This window comes from Labrus mixtus, chromosome 15, assembly GCF_963584025.1.
Source record: "Labrus mixtus chromosome 15, fLabMix1.1, whole genome shotgun sequence".
Taxonomy (NCBI): Eukaryota; Metazoa; Chordata; class Actinopteri; order Labriformes; family Labridae; genus Labrus; species Labrus mixtus.
In genome coordinates this window covers 13,747,145-13,763,184 of record NC_083626.1, presented here as the reverse complement: position 1 = coordinate 13,763,184, position 16,040 = coordinate 13,747,145, and the positions used below count along the sequence as shown (strand labels likewise).

At 42.3% G+C, this 16,040-nt stretch overlaps 3 protein-coding genes across 9 annotated transcripts in view; 2 read left to right on the top strand and 1 right to left on the bottom strand.

Moving 5' to 3' along the window:
- The window catches only part of rpl10a (ribosomal protein L10a), a 199,148-nt gene extending 198,851 nt beyond the window's left edge, over positions 1-297 (top strand). For both annotated transcript variants that reach the window (XM_061058411.1, XM_061058410.1), the window contains exon 6: positions 83-297. In XM_061058411.1, the coding sequence (XP_060914394.1) occupies positions 83-253 (171 nt within the window). In that variant the 3' untranslated portion in view covers positions 254-297. The remainder of the gene's footprint in view (positions 1-82) is intronic.
- A 1,373-nt stretch (positions 298-1,670) lies between these two features.
- Positions 1,671-6,279, top strand: si:ch211-163l21.11 (inositol 1,4,5-triphosphate receptor associated 2). 2 transcript variants are annotated; one of them, XM_061057644.1, is made up of 13 exons: positions 1,671-1,872; positions 1,965-2,028; positions 2,116-2,188; positions 2,283-2,310; positions 2,915-3,055; positions 3,204-3,335; positions 3,900-4,056; positions 4,142-4,182; positions 4,284-4,334; positions 4,418-4,569; positions 4,643-4,771; positions 5,743-5,856; positions 5,940-6,279. In XM_061057644.1, exons 1-13 carry the CDS (start codon positions 1,819-1,821, stop codon positions 6,070-6,072), a joined length of 1,269 nt encoding a protein of 422 aa, XP_060913627.1. In that variant the 5' UTR covers positions 1,671-1,818; the 3' UTR covers positions 6,073-6,279. The 2 variants fall into 2 exon arrangements, with proteins under 2 accessions (XP_060913627.1, XP_060913626.1); XM_061057643.1 differs by having other exon boundaries at positions 1,672-1,872; positions 4,415-4,569.
- On the bottom strand, positions 6,229-15,117 carry inavaa (innate immunity activator a). Of its 5 annotated transcripts, none has more exons than XM_061057642.1 (10): positions 14,936-15,109; positions 11,156-11,252; positions 10,361-10,494; positions 10,066-10,188; positions 9,723-9,957; positions 9,566-9,619; positions 9,199-9,424; positions 8,879-9,028; positions 8,095-8,782; positions 6,229-7,030 (listed from the first exon to the last, which is right to left on the bottom strand). In XM_061057642.1, the coding sequence occupies exons 2-10, from the start codon at positions 11,217-11,219 to the stop codon at positions 6,938-6,940; spliced, it is 1,767 nt and encodes a 588-aa protein (XP_060913625.1). In that variant the 5' UTR covers positions 11,220-11,252; positions 14,936-15,109; the 3' UTR covers positions 6,229-6,937. The 5 variants fall into 5 exon arrangements, with proteins under 5 accessions (XP_060913625.1, XP_060913624.1, XP_060913622.1 ...); XM_061057641.1 differs by having other exon boundaries at positions 9,566-9,622; positions 14,936-15,105; XM_061057639.1 differs by having other exon boundaries at positions 8,095-9,028; positions 14,936-15,117.
- Between the last annotated feature and the right edge of the window lie 923 nt (positions 15,118-16,040).

Here is a 16,040-nt window from a genome sequence, read left to right as displayed (position 1 = left end):
GTTATTGGCTTATTTATTCTGAAACTGTATCTCCTAATTTTAGATTATACTTTGGGTCACTGAACATGTTTCTTTGTCATAGGTGCTCTGTCTGGCTGTAGCAGTAGGACACGTCAAGATGACAGAGGATGAGCTTGTGTACAACGTCCACTTGGCTGTGAACTTCCTGGTGTCTCTGCTGAAGAAGAACTGGCAGAACGTGCGTGCCCTCTACGTCAAGAGCACCATGGGCAAACCCCAACGCCTCTACTAAATGTCATCTTTTCTATTAAAAACGTGGAGATGCTCCAAAGTCTACTGTTTGAGTGTCTTTTAATCTTTATATTTTGTTTTTCATAGCATTGAAAAGTTCAGTATTTTAAAAGAAATATGTATTTAGATGATTATTACCAAGTGTGGTCAAAATAACAGTTTTAGGTTGTCCTTGTAAAACATCCTGGACTTGTGACATTACTTTTCGCTACAAAAGTATGAAAGAACTTTCCTACTTACGCTAAAGTAGAATTAATAGGAGGGTTAGGAAGAAAGCACAATATTCATTATAAGTCAAAGTGTTCTTGTCAATGTTCACATGCTGTATATGATTCTTAAGTTTGGTTTTATAATGCTATCTCTAGTTCAGTGGTAATGGGATTGTATGGTCTTAGATAACACCAAGAAGGAGCTTCCTTTGTGCTCATTATGAAATCTTAATTCATCTAGAGGAAAGTAGTAAAAGGAATCAAGTTTGTGGTTGGCTGACCACTTTTCAGGGGACTTATTTGGCATGGCTTCATAGTACTCTTAAAATATTTTGGTTTTAAAGTGATCAGAAGCCTGTTAATAAGGAGGTTCACAAGTTATTACTAAGTTTACCACACTTAATATTCCTATGAAGCCCGAACCATGCTCATGTGAATAATCATCTGATACCAATAATCCTACAGCTAAATGAATTTGACAAACAAGAGATGCTAAAGCAGAAGTTAGCCAACCCCAGTGCAGAGTTTCCTGTATATTGCAGTATATTCTGCAACTAGTAATGAACTTAGGTGGTTATTTTTCTTCTTAAAATACTTTTCAGTGTTTTAAACATTTAAAAAATCTTAGTTAACCAAAGCGCTTAAAGGTCAGGGAGTTTGGATGGGAGGGGCCCACAGGGCATATCAGATACTCAACACTGTAGTAACAACAGTATTCCATGAGAATAGAGACTCTAAACTCTGTCTGAAATCATATATATATATATATATATTTATATTAGTATGTCCTGTGTCTACCGATCCAAAATTAAACCTCATTGAAGGACACTGAACACTGCACCCAAAAGTGACCGTGTGAACATCACATTTCACATGGAATCTGTTCTTTTCAAATCACATTTGGTCCACTTCCATATGTGGATTCCCACATGCGTCTGATCCAGGCCTCATTTACAAAAGCAATGTGAACAGCAAAACAAAAAAAATCTGATCTGAGCAGAAAACCAGAATTGAGCACAAAGGCTTGGAGTGTGAAAACAGCCTTAGAATGAATGGAAACTGCACAAGTTTGACATTTGATTCAACACTATAGAAAACAGCAGCATGTATTTAGCAAAGACAGACACAGCAACAGGTACAGGCATACCCATGAGCCTCTTGTGGCAGCCGTCCTGCTCTGGTTTGACTGTGGATCTCTTAATAGGATTATCTATTCTCAGGACAGGAGGAAGCCTGAGGGGGGAAATGATACAAACACAGACAGGATATTGGATGTATACAAGTATATATATTGGTGTTTCCAGCAGCAATGAGAAGTCCACCGTTGACTGAACAGGACTGAAATTATTTAGCCTGGATGTTAACTGGGAGGCACTTGGATTATACCTGTGAAGACACGATGGATGCTCAGGTGAGTGAAATAATCTACCAGCTGTCCTACCTGTTTGTGTTTATGTAGATTTTCTTTGATTGACGGGTGTTGCGTTTCTGAACTGATCTCAGCCTGTAGCAGAGACAACCAGCTTCTGTGCCTCCACCATGCTGGGCAGTGAGGACAGTGATGAAGGTAACAGATATTTAACGTCCATAAAAACATTCCGACAACAACAAGAATCAAAGCTCTGAATTTAAACTGGGATGTATCTTAAAACAGAAACCAGCCAAGAAGAGGCGTCAATCATCAGATGGAATGAGCTCTCCATCATAGAGCGTGTAGGCCTTAACAGGTACCACAGGAAAATATGATGACATCAGCCACTGTCTAATAAAACGTGTTTAATTGACTTTATTAAACTTACAATGGTTTTGTTTTGTTGACAGCGTAGAGATGTCAGAGAAAGATTTGGAGGTAAGGTCAACCCTCGATTCATGGAGCTGAGTATAACCTTGATCACATGCTGTTTAAACTAATTTAACTGTTTGCATGTGGGTATTTATGCTCCTCTGTGTAATTCAATTTAATTAGATGGAGGGAAACATCAAATTAGCTTTAGGTAGACTTGGCTTTGTTCCCTCGTTTGAATTAAAAGTGCATTAGAATGGGATCTTTTAGAGGCCAATATAAACCGGAGAGATCACAACAAGCTACATTTGTTTTAGTGTTTATATCAGCACCTGACTAAGACTCTGTGGTTTTAATGGTTACCTTGTGAAAATAGGCATATCTAGATCAAAAATGTATATATCAGGGTAAATCTTGCATATTTGTGTGACAGAAATTCACGTTAAGGACATATTTATATTTATATTTTCTACTTTCTTTTCTATTTTCGACACTTAAGATTTGTTATACAGTAACAAAGGTATACAGTAAAAAGGTATACAGTAAAAAAACAACAACAACAAAAAAATGCAGCTAATTCGTATCATTTCTCTTAAGAATTAAAACCTTAATAAAACTGTAAACATTTAGAGTAAGGGTGTGTAATAGCTGTTGACGTTCTTGCTGGCAGACCTCCTTCTCTCAGATCGCCATGGCCTTTAGATGTGATCAGTACACCCTGAAACAGCGGCTGCAGGCGGAGGAGCACGCCCGCAACCTGGCAGAGGAGAACGTGCAGCTGGAGCTGACCAGAGGCAGGGAGACTCTGGAGGTGTAGTAGGAGCCAGATGATCTGAAATGAGCCTTTATACCAGCAGCAGAGAGCAGGTCCTCATGTATTTGTGTGTGTGTGTGTGTGTGTGTGTGTGTGTGTGTGTGTGTGTGTGTGTGTGTGTGTGTGTGTGTGTGTGTGTTCTCAGGTGTTAAAGGGCCTGTGTCTGGACAGTAAACGCAGTAATATCCTGCAGAGGCTGGAGCTGTCTCTGGACATCCTGGGTGGGACTGTGGAGCGGATCTCCAACACGGCAGAGGTGCTTGGGGCTGTGCACCAGGTACATAGAGTCTCCTTTAGACCTTCAGTTTGATTTGAAGCTCACTTAACCTTTATCTGGATAAAATGTGATGTCCCATTTACAACAGAATCCCACTAACCTAAAACCAAAGGAAAGAAAGCATGAAATATGTTAAGATGCTACAAGTAACACAAATGTCTTTCTTTTATAGCACAAGTTTTATAACAAAGTGCTTGAGGAAACTCTTTTAGGGGGACTTTTACAGTTACCTTTTTAAACCCTGATGCCCTTCAGCCTTCTTCTAGTCCAAGATCACAATCAGTTTGAGGGTTTATCTCCTGACAGTTAGCCTAAAATAAGAAACACACAATGTCACCTGCTATAACAATTGTATGCACAGTGCTGTGTTCAACTGATTCACGTACATTGAGAGCGTTACTAGCAACCCAGGAACTCCAAATGACCTTCAGTCAATGCATTTAAGAGTCTTTAATCTTCATCTGAGTCACATTTGGATTATCTCATTTAAAGCCATTAATAACGGGTTAGAGTGTCTTTAATGGCATACACTCAGCATGCTTCTTTTCCGATAATTGTCTGTAGGAGGCTCGTGTGAGTCGGGCTGTCGAGCACATGGTGGCTCACGTGGAGAATCTGAGGAGACAACATGACAGAAATGTGGCCGAGCTGGAGGAAGCCAAGAAGACGATCCAGCAGCAGAATTCCTGCAGAAACAGCATAGATCTCAGACCATCACCAGGTCTCTGACAAGTTTACTTGTTCATCTTGACACTTTCATCTTGTTAGTTATTGTATTTGACTGACCACCGGATGTCTTGTTGTAGACCCGGATGAATGTGACACCAGAAAGAAAAGCTTTCTGCAGGTATGCACCCAGTTGGCTTATTATCAAAATCTAGGAGCAGCTACCTTTTTATCACTTCAATCTGCTGTTCACTCGTGTTCTTTTCTTTTTTCCTCCTTCAGATCAGCGGTCGTCGAAGGGTCAGTGTATCTCTAATTCCCATCCAATTCCAGGTAAGGGGGTTTCTTTCACGCTCTCTCCCACTTTCTTAAGACATTTTATCATCCAGAAACCAAAACAAGAGTCTCTACAGGAGAAGATAAAGCCTAAAGACTTGAAGAAGCAGGCCTCTCATGACGGCTTCTCCCCCAGCACCAAGTCTTCCCCCACATGTCGGACTCCATCGCCGACGGCAGAGTCCAACTGCTTTCCTACAACCAAGGATGACAGCAACTCAGTGGAAGACAGGTCAACATTCTGAGAAATATTGTTTAAAAATGTATCCTGGGCCATATGAAACATTTAAAATCTGTTCTTTTAGGCCTCAGGATCCAGAAGAAACTCCGCCAGAAACTTTGGCTGTTCAACTCCCTCCTCAGCCCTCACCCACACCCAACTCTGAGTGCCTCCCTTCAAACCAGTCGGCCACCAGCAAGAACGAAAACAAAAGGTACGGCTTTTAATCTCTGTGTATACAAAAATAGCAGAGATACCACACAAACATAGAGGACACAGGAAATATAGCATGTTTCTCACATTACATGTTTGCAGTGTTTGAGCCTGATAACAATGGAGCCTTGTCCAAGCAACAAAAACACAGGTGTGAACATTAATTATGAAGCATTGTTAATGTAATAGGTAACACTGACACTCTTCATGTAGTGAAAAGTAGATCAGGACTGCACAGTCGTAGAGTGGTTAGCGCTGTTGCTTCAAAGCAAGGAAGTTCCTGGTTTGAATCCCTGTTGGAAAGGGCCTCTCTTTGTGGAGCTTGCATGTTCTACCTGAGCATGTGTGGGTTCTATCTGGGTACTCTGGCTTCCTCCCACAGTCCCAACATATCAACCCTTTACTGTTTCACCCAACCGTTGATCGGCAATTCCCTGTGGAAGTCTTTAAAGTTTAAAAAAACGAACATCCAGTAAGGCCAGGAGCAGACATGGAGAAGTACTCTGGGTTATCTGACTGAGCTGACCCGGCCTTTGCTGGTGGAGGTGAAGCAGGCGGACTCCCACCCGGGGGCTTAAAACATGCCGCAGTCTAAAGGCATGCTCGTTAGGTCAGTTGGTGACTTTGAATATCAGCCCTGTGATTGAATGGCGAACAGTCCAGGTTGTACCTCGCCTCTCGCCCAATGACAGCTGGGATTAACTCCAGCCCCCGCGACCCTGAACAGGAAAGGCGGTATAGATAATAGATAGATGGATGGAAAACTGGGTCAATGCAAATCAGCTGTATAACTTACTTAAAATGTTGAATGAAATGTTTCACTTTCTACATAGAATCATTCTGATATATAGGATTCTAATACCTGTCTGAGTGTTTTGAGTAGTCATTAGTCTAGAAAAGTGCTTTACAGGCTCAAATCCATGTACCACTTACAAACAAAAGTAATTGTGTGTATATGTGTTGTCGTTATAGTTCCCCTCTGGAGCCTTTGCGGCAGAGACACAAGAGCAAAGCTGCGTTATCAAAGAAAAAAGTAGAGAAGGATAAAAAGAGTGTGAACATTTACAGACAACTGTCTGGTGGCATGTAAGTCAACCTGTGTGTTCAAAACCTCTCGATGACTGGTGATTTCTTCTTTGGTTCACTGACTGACCGTCTGCTCTCCTCAGGTATGGCTCTCTGTGGAGACAACGTCCTCTGGTTCACTGGGTGTATCGCTGTCGCTGGGCGCTCCTCTTCATGTACCTGTCTGTGCTTTTCTGTGTAATAACACTGACTTATTTGTTGTTGGAAGTTCTATGATGGTTGTGACTGTACTGTTTACATCGAGTGTGTAGTAGACCAGCTGATTTACCTTCCTCACACTGGTAAGCTAAGTACTTAAATACAACACATTTTGGTTCTATTTTAAATCTCAGGAAATAATTCCACTCTTTCTCGAGAACAATGCCACACAGGTTTGACTTTCAGTTGTATTTTTTAATTATAAATATACAAAACATATCAAAACTGATACAATCTCTTGGTTAGGATCCTAACTCCACACTGCATTAAAAACAATCATCAACCAACATTACAGGCATCAGTGAATGATTATTACAAGTTGATAGTAACGTCAAGAATCAGCTTAAAAGTCAAGGCTAGACAGGTGTTAGTTTTCAACTATATATTCAAAGAGCACTGCATTTTAGATGTTGTTGTTAAATTTTAGTAATAAGTCTCTATCCTGCAAAGAAAAGTGTCATAAACAGATAAATATAGTTAAATACTGAAAATCATACGAGAAAAGAGGAACATATTTGAAGCTTCTGTAGGGGATTAGTTTGTGCAAAATGTGTTCAGCCACAGAGAGAACCACAGCAAGTTTGTTTTTAATCTTTTGATCCACTTGTTTATGAAATAGTATGAGGGTAAATTCACCTCAGAAACATCTATTCAAAACAAATCAAAACAATAAATTAAACTGGCATAACACCTTACATTAAGTTTTAAATTAAAAGACGAGAGAGGAATGGGCTCATCAGAGTGCCCATAGGTCCACGTTCTCTGCATCATGTCGACTAAAGATCTCACAGAGAGTCCAAAGCCTTAAGAATAAATACAGTGATAAATAGAAAGGAATCACACGCTTCCTACTGAATGTACTGCACAACAGTAGTTGTCTAAGCTACACCTGGCTCACGATTTCCGCATCCTCTGCGATGAACCACTGGACTGGAGTACCGTCTGCAGCTCTCTGGAGTATCATGTTACCCGAACCCTGTGGGAAAAAAGTAATGAAATAAGTCATCAACTTAAGCGTTCATTCAGAGCTGCAGGGATTGGTTGATTTTTAAGTTAACATTAACCTGCAAACTATAATAATATTAGATTAATAATTTCAGCCATTTTTCAATGGCCTTCTAACTTTCCATATAAACCTAATTAATATTCTGTTCATTACATTGGTTTGGTGGACCTCTATGGGTAAGGCCTGAAATAAATATACTTGTTTTAATGGATTCAATGAGCTGAGACTAAAGAAAGGAAAGAAATTCCATCTTACAATATCTTCCTTATTTGTTTAATGTATAGGTAAATAAAAGCATTCGGATAGTTTAGCCAAACCTTTAGGTTCTAAAACTTTAGGCATGTCGATGTTTTAGACCTTATTTGGAGAGACAGGACAGTTGATAGAGACAGAAATCAGGGCGAGAGAGTGCAGGGAAAGACATGCAGGAAAGGAGCCACAGGTTGGACTCAAACCCAGGGCGCCCGCCGAGAGGACCATGGCCTCCGTTCATGGGGCAAGTGCACTAACCACCATGCCACCATCTGCTCTCAATTTCTCTCAGTGGTCTACAGTTTCAGGACAATATTTGGGTTTTGCTAATATTGATCTAGTACCCTGACATTGTTCAATTATTAGCATTTTTCGTCTAATATACTGAGCTAATGGTCCAGAAATAGAGCGAAAAGTAGACCTACAGTCCATTTTCTCCTTGCCTACTTTGAGTATGGATGAGTTTATCGACTCCTTCAAGCTGGGCGGAGTTTGTGTCAAACCCTTTTCCTTATTTGGAGTAAAACAGGATTAAAATTCCGTATAGCACTCTGATGTAAAGCCATCTGATTCTTAAAATAATTTAAAACTATACTTTTATTTCAACAATGCGATGGGATGTATACATTGTAATCCAAAATGTAATCAACAGACTAATCTGATGTAAAAGAGTAATAGTAATTTGTAGCATTAATAAGCCTTAAATTATTAAACTACAGCGGTCGAATCAATCTTCTTGAACCATATCAAACTGTGTTAGCTGATTGGTTATGGGTACCAACCTGTTTAAATGGAGGAAGATGAGGTGAGGTGGGGCTCGTGACACTCAGCTGATCCATGCAGCTGGGCCATAACTTCTGCAACTGATTCCTCTGATGCCAGGACTTCAGCTCCTCCGACACGATCTCCCTGGGCATCAGCCTGATGGCGTGGTTCGGGTACTCCTTCAGCGAGGGCGTTCGCACCAGTCTAGTGTAAGGTGGCGGTGGCTTAAGGATTCTCCTTGGGGACGATGCTCCCTCTTGCCACTGTCTTGAAAGCGGGCTATGTGCCACAGGGGGTGAGGACAGAAAGACCTTCCCCATGTCCAGGTCTTGAGGGGAGAGTGGGCCATCCTCTGCCGTGGCTCTGACGTTACCCGGGCTGAACTGAGACTGGTTGTTATTCTTCTGTGAGCTGGAGAAGCTGGAAAGCCCTTTCTTTTGTGCTCCAAAGTGGAACCCATAAGGTGGAGGGCAGAGCTTTGGGATCTCAGTGGGTCTGTCCCTGCCAGGAGAGCTGATGTGGGAGGAGGAAGAGTGCTCGGAGCTGCTGTCCTCGGAGCTGGACTGGTAGGGCTGCAGAGGAGAGTACTCTGGAGAACGCACCATGAAGGTGGCTATGCAGCGCCGCTGGGGCAGCCTAGCTCGCCCGCGATTGTTCTCTGTGCTGAGGCACTCCTTATCACCTGGTGGCTTACTTTTAGGAAGTCTGAGAAGACAAATGTGAAAATTAACAATTATACCAAATGTGGTTTTTATTCTCTTTTTGCACGAGTGTACAAACAAATCGGACTTTTCTGTGTACCTGAAGGACTGGGTGTACTGTCTGCGTATCTGCAGCTCTGGGGTGGAGGGGGCACTGGTGGAGTTGTTTTGACGCAGGGCAGAGTTCCTGACGAACTGAGAGAGAGGAATCCTACAGCTCTCTGCAGACACTTGGGTCCCTGCTGGACTGCTGCACACGATAAAAACATGAAGAATAAAAAGTTAAATAAATACATTGTTGTTATTGCTGGAAGTGTTTTTATTAATACATTATTGTTTCAACCTTTTCTGTAAGGTAAAACAACCTTACACACACAGTTTCGTGTTCAATGTGCTGTCATATACACTTGAGACTCTTACCTGGACCTGCTGCTGCTAGCAGATTGAGGTTTATTGACCTTCTGGTAGGGCTGATCCAGACTGGACTCTTTCCATGGAGAGTTCTGGATGGGGGAGGGCTCATGCTCCACACTGAGCTGGCTTGATGACTGCTGGGATGATTGAAGGGTCTTGGCTGACAGATGCGGGGTGTCTGACAAGGAAGTGCAGGACTCTGAATGAGAGGGAGGAGTGGGCGAGTCCACGTCTGTGTATGATCAGAGAGAACATCATTGAGTATGGGGCAGGACTGTTATTTCAGATTGATGAGTGATTCATTTTGAGAATCACTCACCACTGATTGCTCCTAATTTTTTAATTTGTATGAATAAATGTAATCCTTCCTCACCGTCATCCAGGGCCACAACATCAGACAGGGAACTGTCATCAGACATGCTCAGATCTGCTACAGAAAGGAAACATTTTTTTAAGATTCCATCAAACTAATTTTGTGTCCATGGATGCAGTTCACAGTGTGACCTGAAGGGGTCAGCAATGTGACTAACCTCTGTTTTGGCTTCTTGAGATGGGGATGCAGGGTGAGTTGCACTCGCTCTTGATCCTGTGCTGGAACACGGCCTCCTGCAGGTCTTTCACTTTCCTCTCTTCCCTCTTGCACTGCTGCAGCCGGCTCTTCTTCTGTGGTTTGCTGAGTTTCTCCTCCACAGACAGTTTGCGGACTGCCTCATAAATCTGCCGCTGAAGAGCCAAGTCAGTTTCCAGCGCTTGCAACTCTGAATCCTATTATGAAGACACATTATGACATTTAGTATCAGCTGATAAACTTTACTCTCCATTTTTTTTTTTTACTGTTTTGTTTTGTTAGTAAAGACTGATGTTGGCTCATACCTGATTATTCAAACGGATCAGACCTTCATCCAGCTTGAATGAAGCTCCAATCCTCCTTCTGACCCGTGGTGGCTTCTCATCGGGCATCAGAGGATAGTCTGAGGGTAGTTTACCCGTTAACTCCTGTGAATTCAAAATAAAAGTGTTTATTGCAAAACAGGGAAAAGTTGTGACACAAAAAAACACAAAATAAAATAAGAACCATTCATTAAGTTATTTTTAAACTAATCAAGCACACAAAAAAAGTCATCTTGTGTGTGTGTGTGTAACGTGTTTTCATGTATGAGTAACTTACGGCCTCCCTGATGCAGAGCTTCCTGAGCTCCAGCAGGCAGAGCTCCAGACGCTCCTCCAGAGACTGATGCTTGAGCTTCAGGGCTCTGGTGTTGGTGGTCAGGTCTTTTACCGGGGATATGGGACTGTCAGGACCTGCAGTGAACGCATAGTCTATCAGGTCAGGCTTTACTTATCAGGGTCTGGATCAGCCACAGTCATAAAAATACCATCCACTATTACAGGGCTGTTTAACTATGCCATAGACAGGAAGGATTTTTGTATCCCACCTAGCGTCACATTTTTGAAACACATACATGACTTTGTAGAACTATTTAGCAGCTGCAATAGTTACAGCTTTAGTTTTCTCACAGATGGTGCCTTTAGAGAATTTGGTAAACTTTATTTCTGTTCTCTCTAAGGCGGTTATGCTAAGATAAGTACTTCTAGGTAATGGATGAATGGAGCTGTTTATTGCATTGTGTTTTCCCCTGCCTCATGGTGTGAAACTGTCTGACAATCCTAAACACTGAGCCTCAGTCATGACTAGAGAATGTCAGTGTATCTTGTTTAAACTGTGCACGTTCTTTTTTTCTTGCATTTACTTTGAATCAAATGCTCTTTGGGATAATATGTGAATCCAAATTAACACCCGCTCTTAACTCTGTAACTCCTGAATGTTTATATAATGACTGTGGAATGCAAAATTTTCTTTTGCTTAGTGTTTTTATTTTTATTTTGGTGGCATTATTGTGTTTAATATTGAGAATACAGACCTAAGCTATGTTGTATTTGTATAACTTATTGATGTTCTTACCAGAATGTAAGATGATCCCACTGTCAGTGTCACTGATCTCCTCTTTACTCTCAATGGCCGTCATCTTCACTGTATGCTCTTGAGTTGATAGATATACCTGTTGAAATGAGCAGATTTAGCAGGTTAGTAAAAAGTAGATCACTTTAGACCACTTATAAGATTACAGATTCTCTTGTTGTTTTCCTACCACATGGCTTCATTCATACTCACTCCTGCTGCTTAACAAAAGTGAATGACTGGCGAGTGTCCTTTCACACACTTATCAATGCAGCTTTCCATCTCCCCCTCCTTCTCCTCCACCTCTTTCTCCCCCACCATGCTCGCTCACAAAAGCGGCAGACCCCCACGGTTGACTCGGCACATGTGCAGGGGTTAATCCGAATCGGGGTGCCATGGTGACGGGGCACTGCGTGGCCGGGCCAGGGGAGCGTGTTGTCGCGAGGCGTGTCAGAGGGCGTTTAAAGAGCCCAGGCCCAGAAAAAGAAAGCAGATGGCAGCGGGAATCACCCCACTCATGCACTGCACCTGTTCCCCCTGCATGCCCCTCCCTCTGCTCCTATTCAACCAGTGTTCAGAAAAGCCTCTGGGGGCTTTGAAGTGGAAGAATGTCTCAATGCTGGGCTTGTCCGCGCCACATCAGATCACAAGGGCCCTGCTGACTTCTGCGCGACTCTGCCCGTATCACTGACACACTTTCACGACCAAGCGAGAACCATTCATGTTTATGGCCTGCTTGCTCCACTGTTTGCACACAACACAACATCTGACTGACAATAAACAAATAATGAGATGCGAAGAGGAACCATGGCCAGCAGAGGAAAACAATGACAACAAGAAATTGCAGGTAACATTTTAGGTTTAAGACATTGCCCCAGAGGAAGAGTGAGTTATTTTTTCTCTCCATTTTTTTTAGGCCAATCCATTTTTTCTGCATCTCACATGCTTGCCACCACTCAGGACTTCCCCTAAAAAGTTTTTCACAAGAAACAACCAAGCACTTACATGATTAAAGGATATATAAGCCAGCCTTGCTTTTGTGACACACACAAATGTGTAGTTCATGCTTTTGAAGACTCCCAAAGCGGTCTCTGTGTTAATATCAAGAAAACAAAGAAGCAATCTGCTACTCTGATATAAAGGGGAAAGGAGTGGATGAAAGCATGCGACACATAAATGATCGTGCTGCTATTGTAAAGCTCATGTGAATCCTCGATTCTCGAGTCTCAGCATCTGTGTTTGCAGATTGGTATCAGGCCTTTTCCTGCAGGGACCAGGAAGACACAGATTTGTGCAGATGAAAACCTCCTCATACAGGATATTATTGTGAATCCCATAGGCCTGACCCATTCAGCACAGCAGCTCATGTGAACTGACGCAGCTTTAAGCAGCCAGTAGCACAATCAGGCACAGGCTGCCCGAGTCAGTAAAACAACACTGCAACAAAGGGCCTGTATCCACCAACCAGCCCCAATAATCTGCTGTGGGCACAGTATCTGCTGACAACATGTTGTTGGGCCAATATTGAGACAAGGCTGCTGTGAGAGGAGGGGAAAAGTTGCAGAGTTGAGTTTTTTTATTGTGTAAGGTTAAGTCCTGCTGTACTCACAGATGTATGGCTCCAACGCTGAAGCGATCTTACGCTAAAGACGTCAACAGGAATCAAGTCTGGTAATCAGAGACAGACAGGGTGATGTGGGATTTACCCACTTACACCCCATAACTCTCTGAAGACTTTCACAAGAGACTGTGGTCGGTGGTCTATGCTGAGTGAGTGGGTGGATGCGTGGTGAAGTAGCTTATTGCCAAGATGTTGATGCTGATTAGTCAGAGCTTTCTTAAATATCTGGAGTGTTGAGATTTGACTTTTAGGGAGGGCCAAGAACAATAATTTCTTCTCTAGTACAACAGGAATAACCATCCATTTCCTGAAGGTTTAGCTGCTGATAGCACTGTCTCCATCTTGACTGACGTAGTCATAACATCTTAATTGCGCCTTCATGTGATCAGTGACTAGTATCTTGGAACGTGTCAGGGACGGGAGCGGGCCATCCCGCCCATCCTCGCCGCTCTCCAGCCTGTGACACTTTAACTTCTGCGGAAGTGAGTGTTTATGGCAAGAGATCACGATGTGGATTCACTGTCTCCCAGACTTCCCCCGCCACCCTTTCCCATGAGCCTTTGGAGCACGATCTCCTGGAATGCCTCCACCGCCGCCTCGCTCATTACCACTGTGGTCGGCCCTGGAATTACCAACAGGGACCAGACTCGCCGAGGAAACAGCGAGGGATGCCTGAAACCAGACCTATGCCTGTTCGAACCCTGTAATTAAGATTCTCCACTGAATGCTGATACTATGGAAGAAACCAAACGACTTTACAGCATGCCTTATTTCAGAGCCTGATGAAAAGCCAAAAGCCATTCAGCAAAATGAATCAACTCCGAGCACAATATGGGCTGCTTGAAGAAAAGTGCATCGATGTGGGGGAGCGGCAGGAAAGAAGAAAGTGTTGTATTACAAAGCACGTCACTCACTGGAGTCAGATCTTTGTCTTAAGAAGGAGTGCTGAGTATGGAAACTCTGCAGCAAAATGCAGACAAGAGGCTATGATTACATAAAAGCTGAGGTTTGAATAGTCTTACTGTAAAAAGACTCAAACATTGCCATCCTTTTCCCTGTGTCAGATCAACACTGCTTGGTATTGCAGGTGTCTTATAGTTTGCAAGCAGAGAAACAATGCAGGGGTAACAAGCACCATATCAGCCTGCTCTCAGTCACTGGAGGCCATATGCTGGGCAGACACACCAGCCTTGTCACAGCCCAACAACAGCAGAGGGCAAGAAGAGACGCTCCATTGTTCTCCAGAGGCTGAAGGGCTGCTTAGGGTTCATAACACCTTGCCCCTCTGAGTCATCATTTCTGAGGCCTCCGGCTGGACACTGATAGTCAGCTCGTGGCCCCCTGGCAGGATGTGGTTACAGCTCTCACCCGCAAGTTCCCCACTGATGACAAAAGAACTGGTGGACTCCAGGAGCATAACAACACAGAGGTGTTGTCTTTAGCACCACAGTAGCACTGTAAGTCAGTCAACAAGAGGACTATAGGAGATTGTGTTGATTCTGCTGCTGCTGCTGGCACAAACCAACAACCAGCATGTTGACCCACAGAAGTCCTAAGGATGCAACCTGTTCATATACTAGGTACAATTCAGTGTAAGGGATTAAACTGCAAAGACTCAGCAACACTGCTAGCTGCTTTATATTCACTGTTTTCATATCTTACAAATAAAATGTACAACTTGTTAATGCACAGTATCTTTAGAGGTAAGTGCAGTGGATGACGTAGATATTTTTTCAGATCATTCGATTACTTTCCTAAGTAAAACATGTAATAGTATGCAATATAATATTCCCTGACATGTCCTGTTGAAATTCATAGAAGAAGTAGGCTACAGAAGTATGAACAACAACGGGTACTTTAAGTAGTAAATGAAGAATCTTTACCTGTGAACATTTAATCTTTGTCAATTATCTGCAGCTGTGAAATATATGTAGTGAAGTCGATTTTCCCATCTCGTGCTCATAGTTCATTTTATAATCCATATAGAACTATCATGTCATATTTAGGTAAGCTATCTTCTCTGTAACAGTTCTTTGTAAAGTTTACAGAATAGGGACATCATTACTCATCTCATACACTTCGTCCTAACTCAATACTGGCTGTACAAGTGTAACTGCTTCCTTATATCAGGCTCTCAAACTCTTAAACTCTTATCCACCTACCTTGTAATGGGCTTTCTGCTCCTCTACAGCATCATCACATCCAGCAGAACCTCTTCCTTACTTTCTCTGGTCAGATGTGAGAGTAACGCTTGGGACATCTGTTTCAGGCAAATCCATCTTGTTGGTGAAGGGGGGCGTAATTCATCTTTATTAAATTGTTTTCTCCCAACACGTTTCTTCATAAAAGTACTTCGTGGATTATTGTTTTTAGCAACACTTTAAAAAAATAATATTTTTTCTAATAAAATACCGTATATGCCGGGAGAGTCCTTTTTTCGGCTGCGAGTGATCTCACCTGATTCGTATCAAATGGTTTCGTCCGGAGCTGCTGACTCTCCAGACAGGCTGTGTGTAATGACACAGCACGCGACTCACTGAGGACCTTTTAATCTGAAAGGCGGCACAAAAGAAGAATGGCCGGAGGGTGAGACGAGTTTTGGTAAAACCAGGGACAGCTGGTGAGCAAGTGTGTGCTGGTGAACAAGACCACACTCACCACTTGTTTCCGCCATGATGAGGAAAACAAGAGCAAAGTATGTTGTTTTCTGGCTGTTCCTCTCAACAATCTAAGAATTCATTCAACTTGATTGTATTCTGGAAATAGAGGTCGATTTGATTTCTAATTAGCATACAAAGGAAGATCATTGTATTACCTACTTTCTCCGAGGATGCTTGTTCTGTGGGACGATTTGACATTTACTTTTTTGATTTAAAAAAAAAAATCCTTATTACATTTAAAGGGATCATACAAATACTAAGTGAGAGTGAAACAGTATAATTGCACCAATATTACAGCAAAAGTTCAGACTATAGTAAATTACATTTGTACTACTTCGTAATTGCACTCTCAGTGATGGAATAAAAGTGTATTTTTTTTAGACTGATAATAAAAAGTTGTGCATTAGAAATTGTACTTCAGTAAACATGCAGCATGAAAACAAAAAAAAACATGTTTTGCAGAATAGCCCTTTGTAGAACACATTTTGGGGGTTTTGTTTACTTATACCTTGAGGCTACATCCCTGCAGTTACTTAACCTATAGGTCCAAAATTAGTTTAACACTTCATGCACTTCTGGGTAGCTTGTGAATTCCCATAGGAGATTT

Excerpts from the sequence above, each read along its gene's own strand:
- si:ch211-163l21.11 (XM_061057643.1), top strand. The coding sequence starts at position 1,819 with ATGTTAACTGGGAGGCACTTGGATTATACCTGTGAAGACACGATGGAT. Across the intron at positions 3,336-3,899 it reads TGCTTGGGGCTGTGCACCAG|GAGGCTCGTGTGAGTCGGGC; the intron begins GTACATAGAGTC and ends AATTGTCTGTAG. Across the intron at positions 5,857-5,939 it reads AGACAACTGTCTGGTGGCAT|GTATGGCTCTCTGTGGAGAC; the intron begins GTAAGTCAACCT and ends TGCTCTCCTCAG.
- inavaa (XM_061057637.1), bottom strand. The coding sequence starts at position 11,219 with ATGACGGCCATTGAGAGTAAAGAGGAGATCAGTGACACTGACAGTGGG. Across the intron at positions 9,958-10,065 it reads TGATCCGTTTGAATAATCAG|GATTCAGAGTTGCAAGCGCT; the intron begins GTATGAGCCAAC and ends TCTTCATAATAG. Across the intron at positions 7,031-8,094 it reads ATCTTCCTCCATTTAAACAG|GGTTCGGGTAACATGATACT; the intron begins GTTGGTACCCAT and ends TTTTTCCCACAG.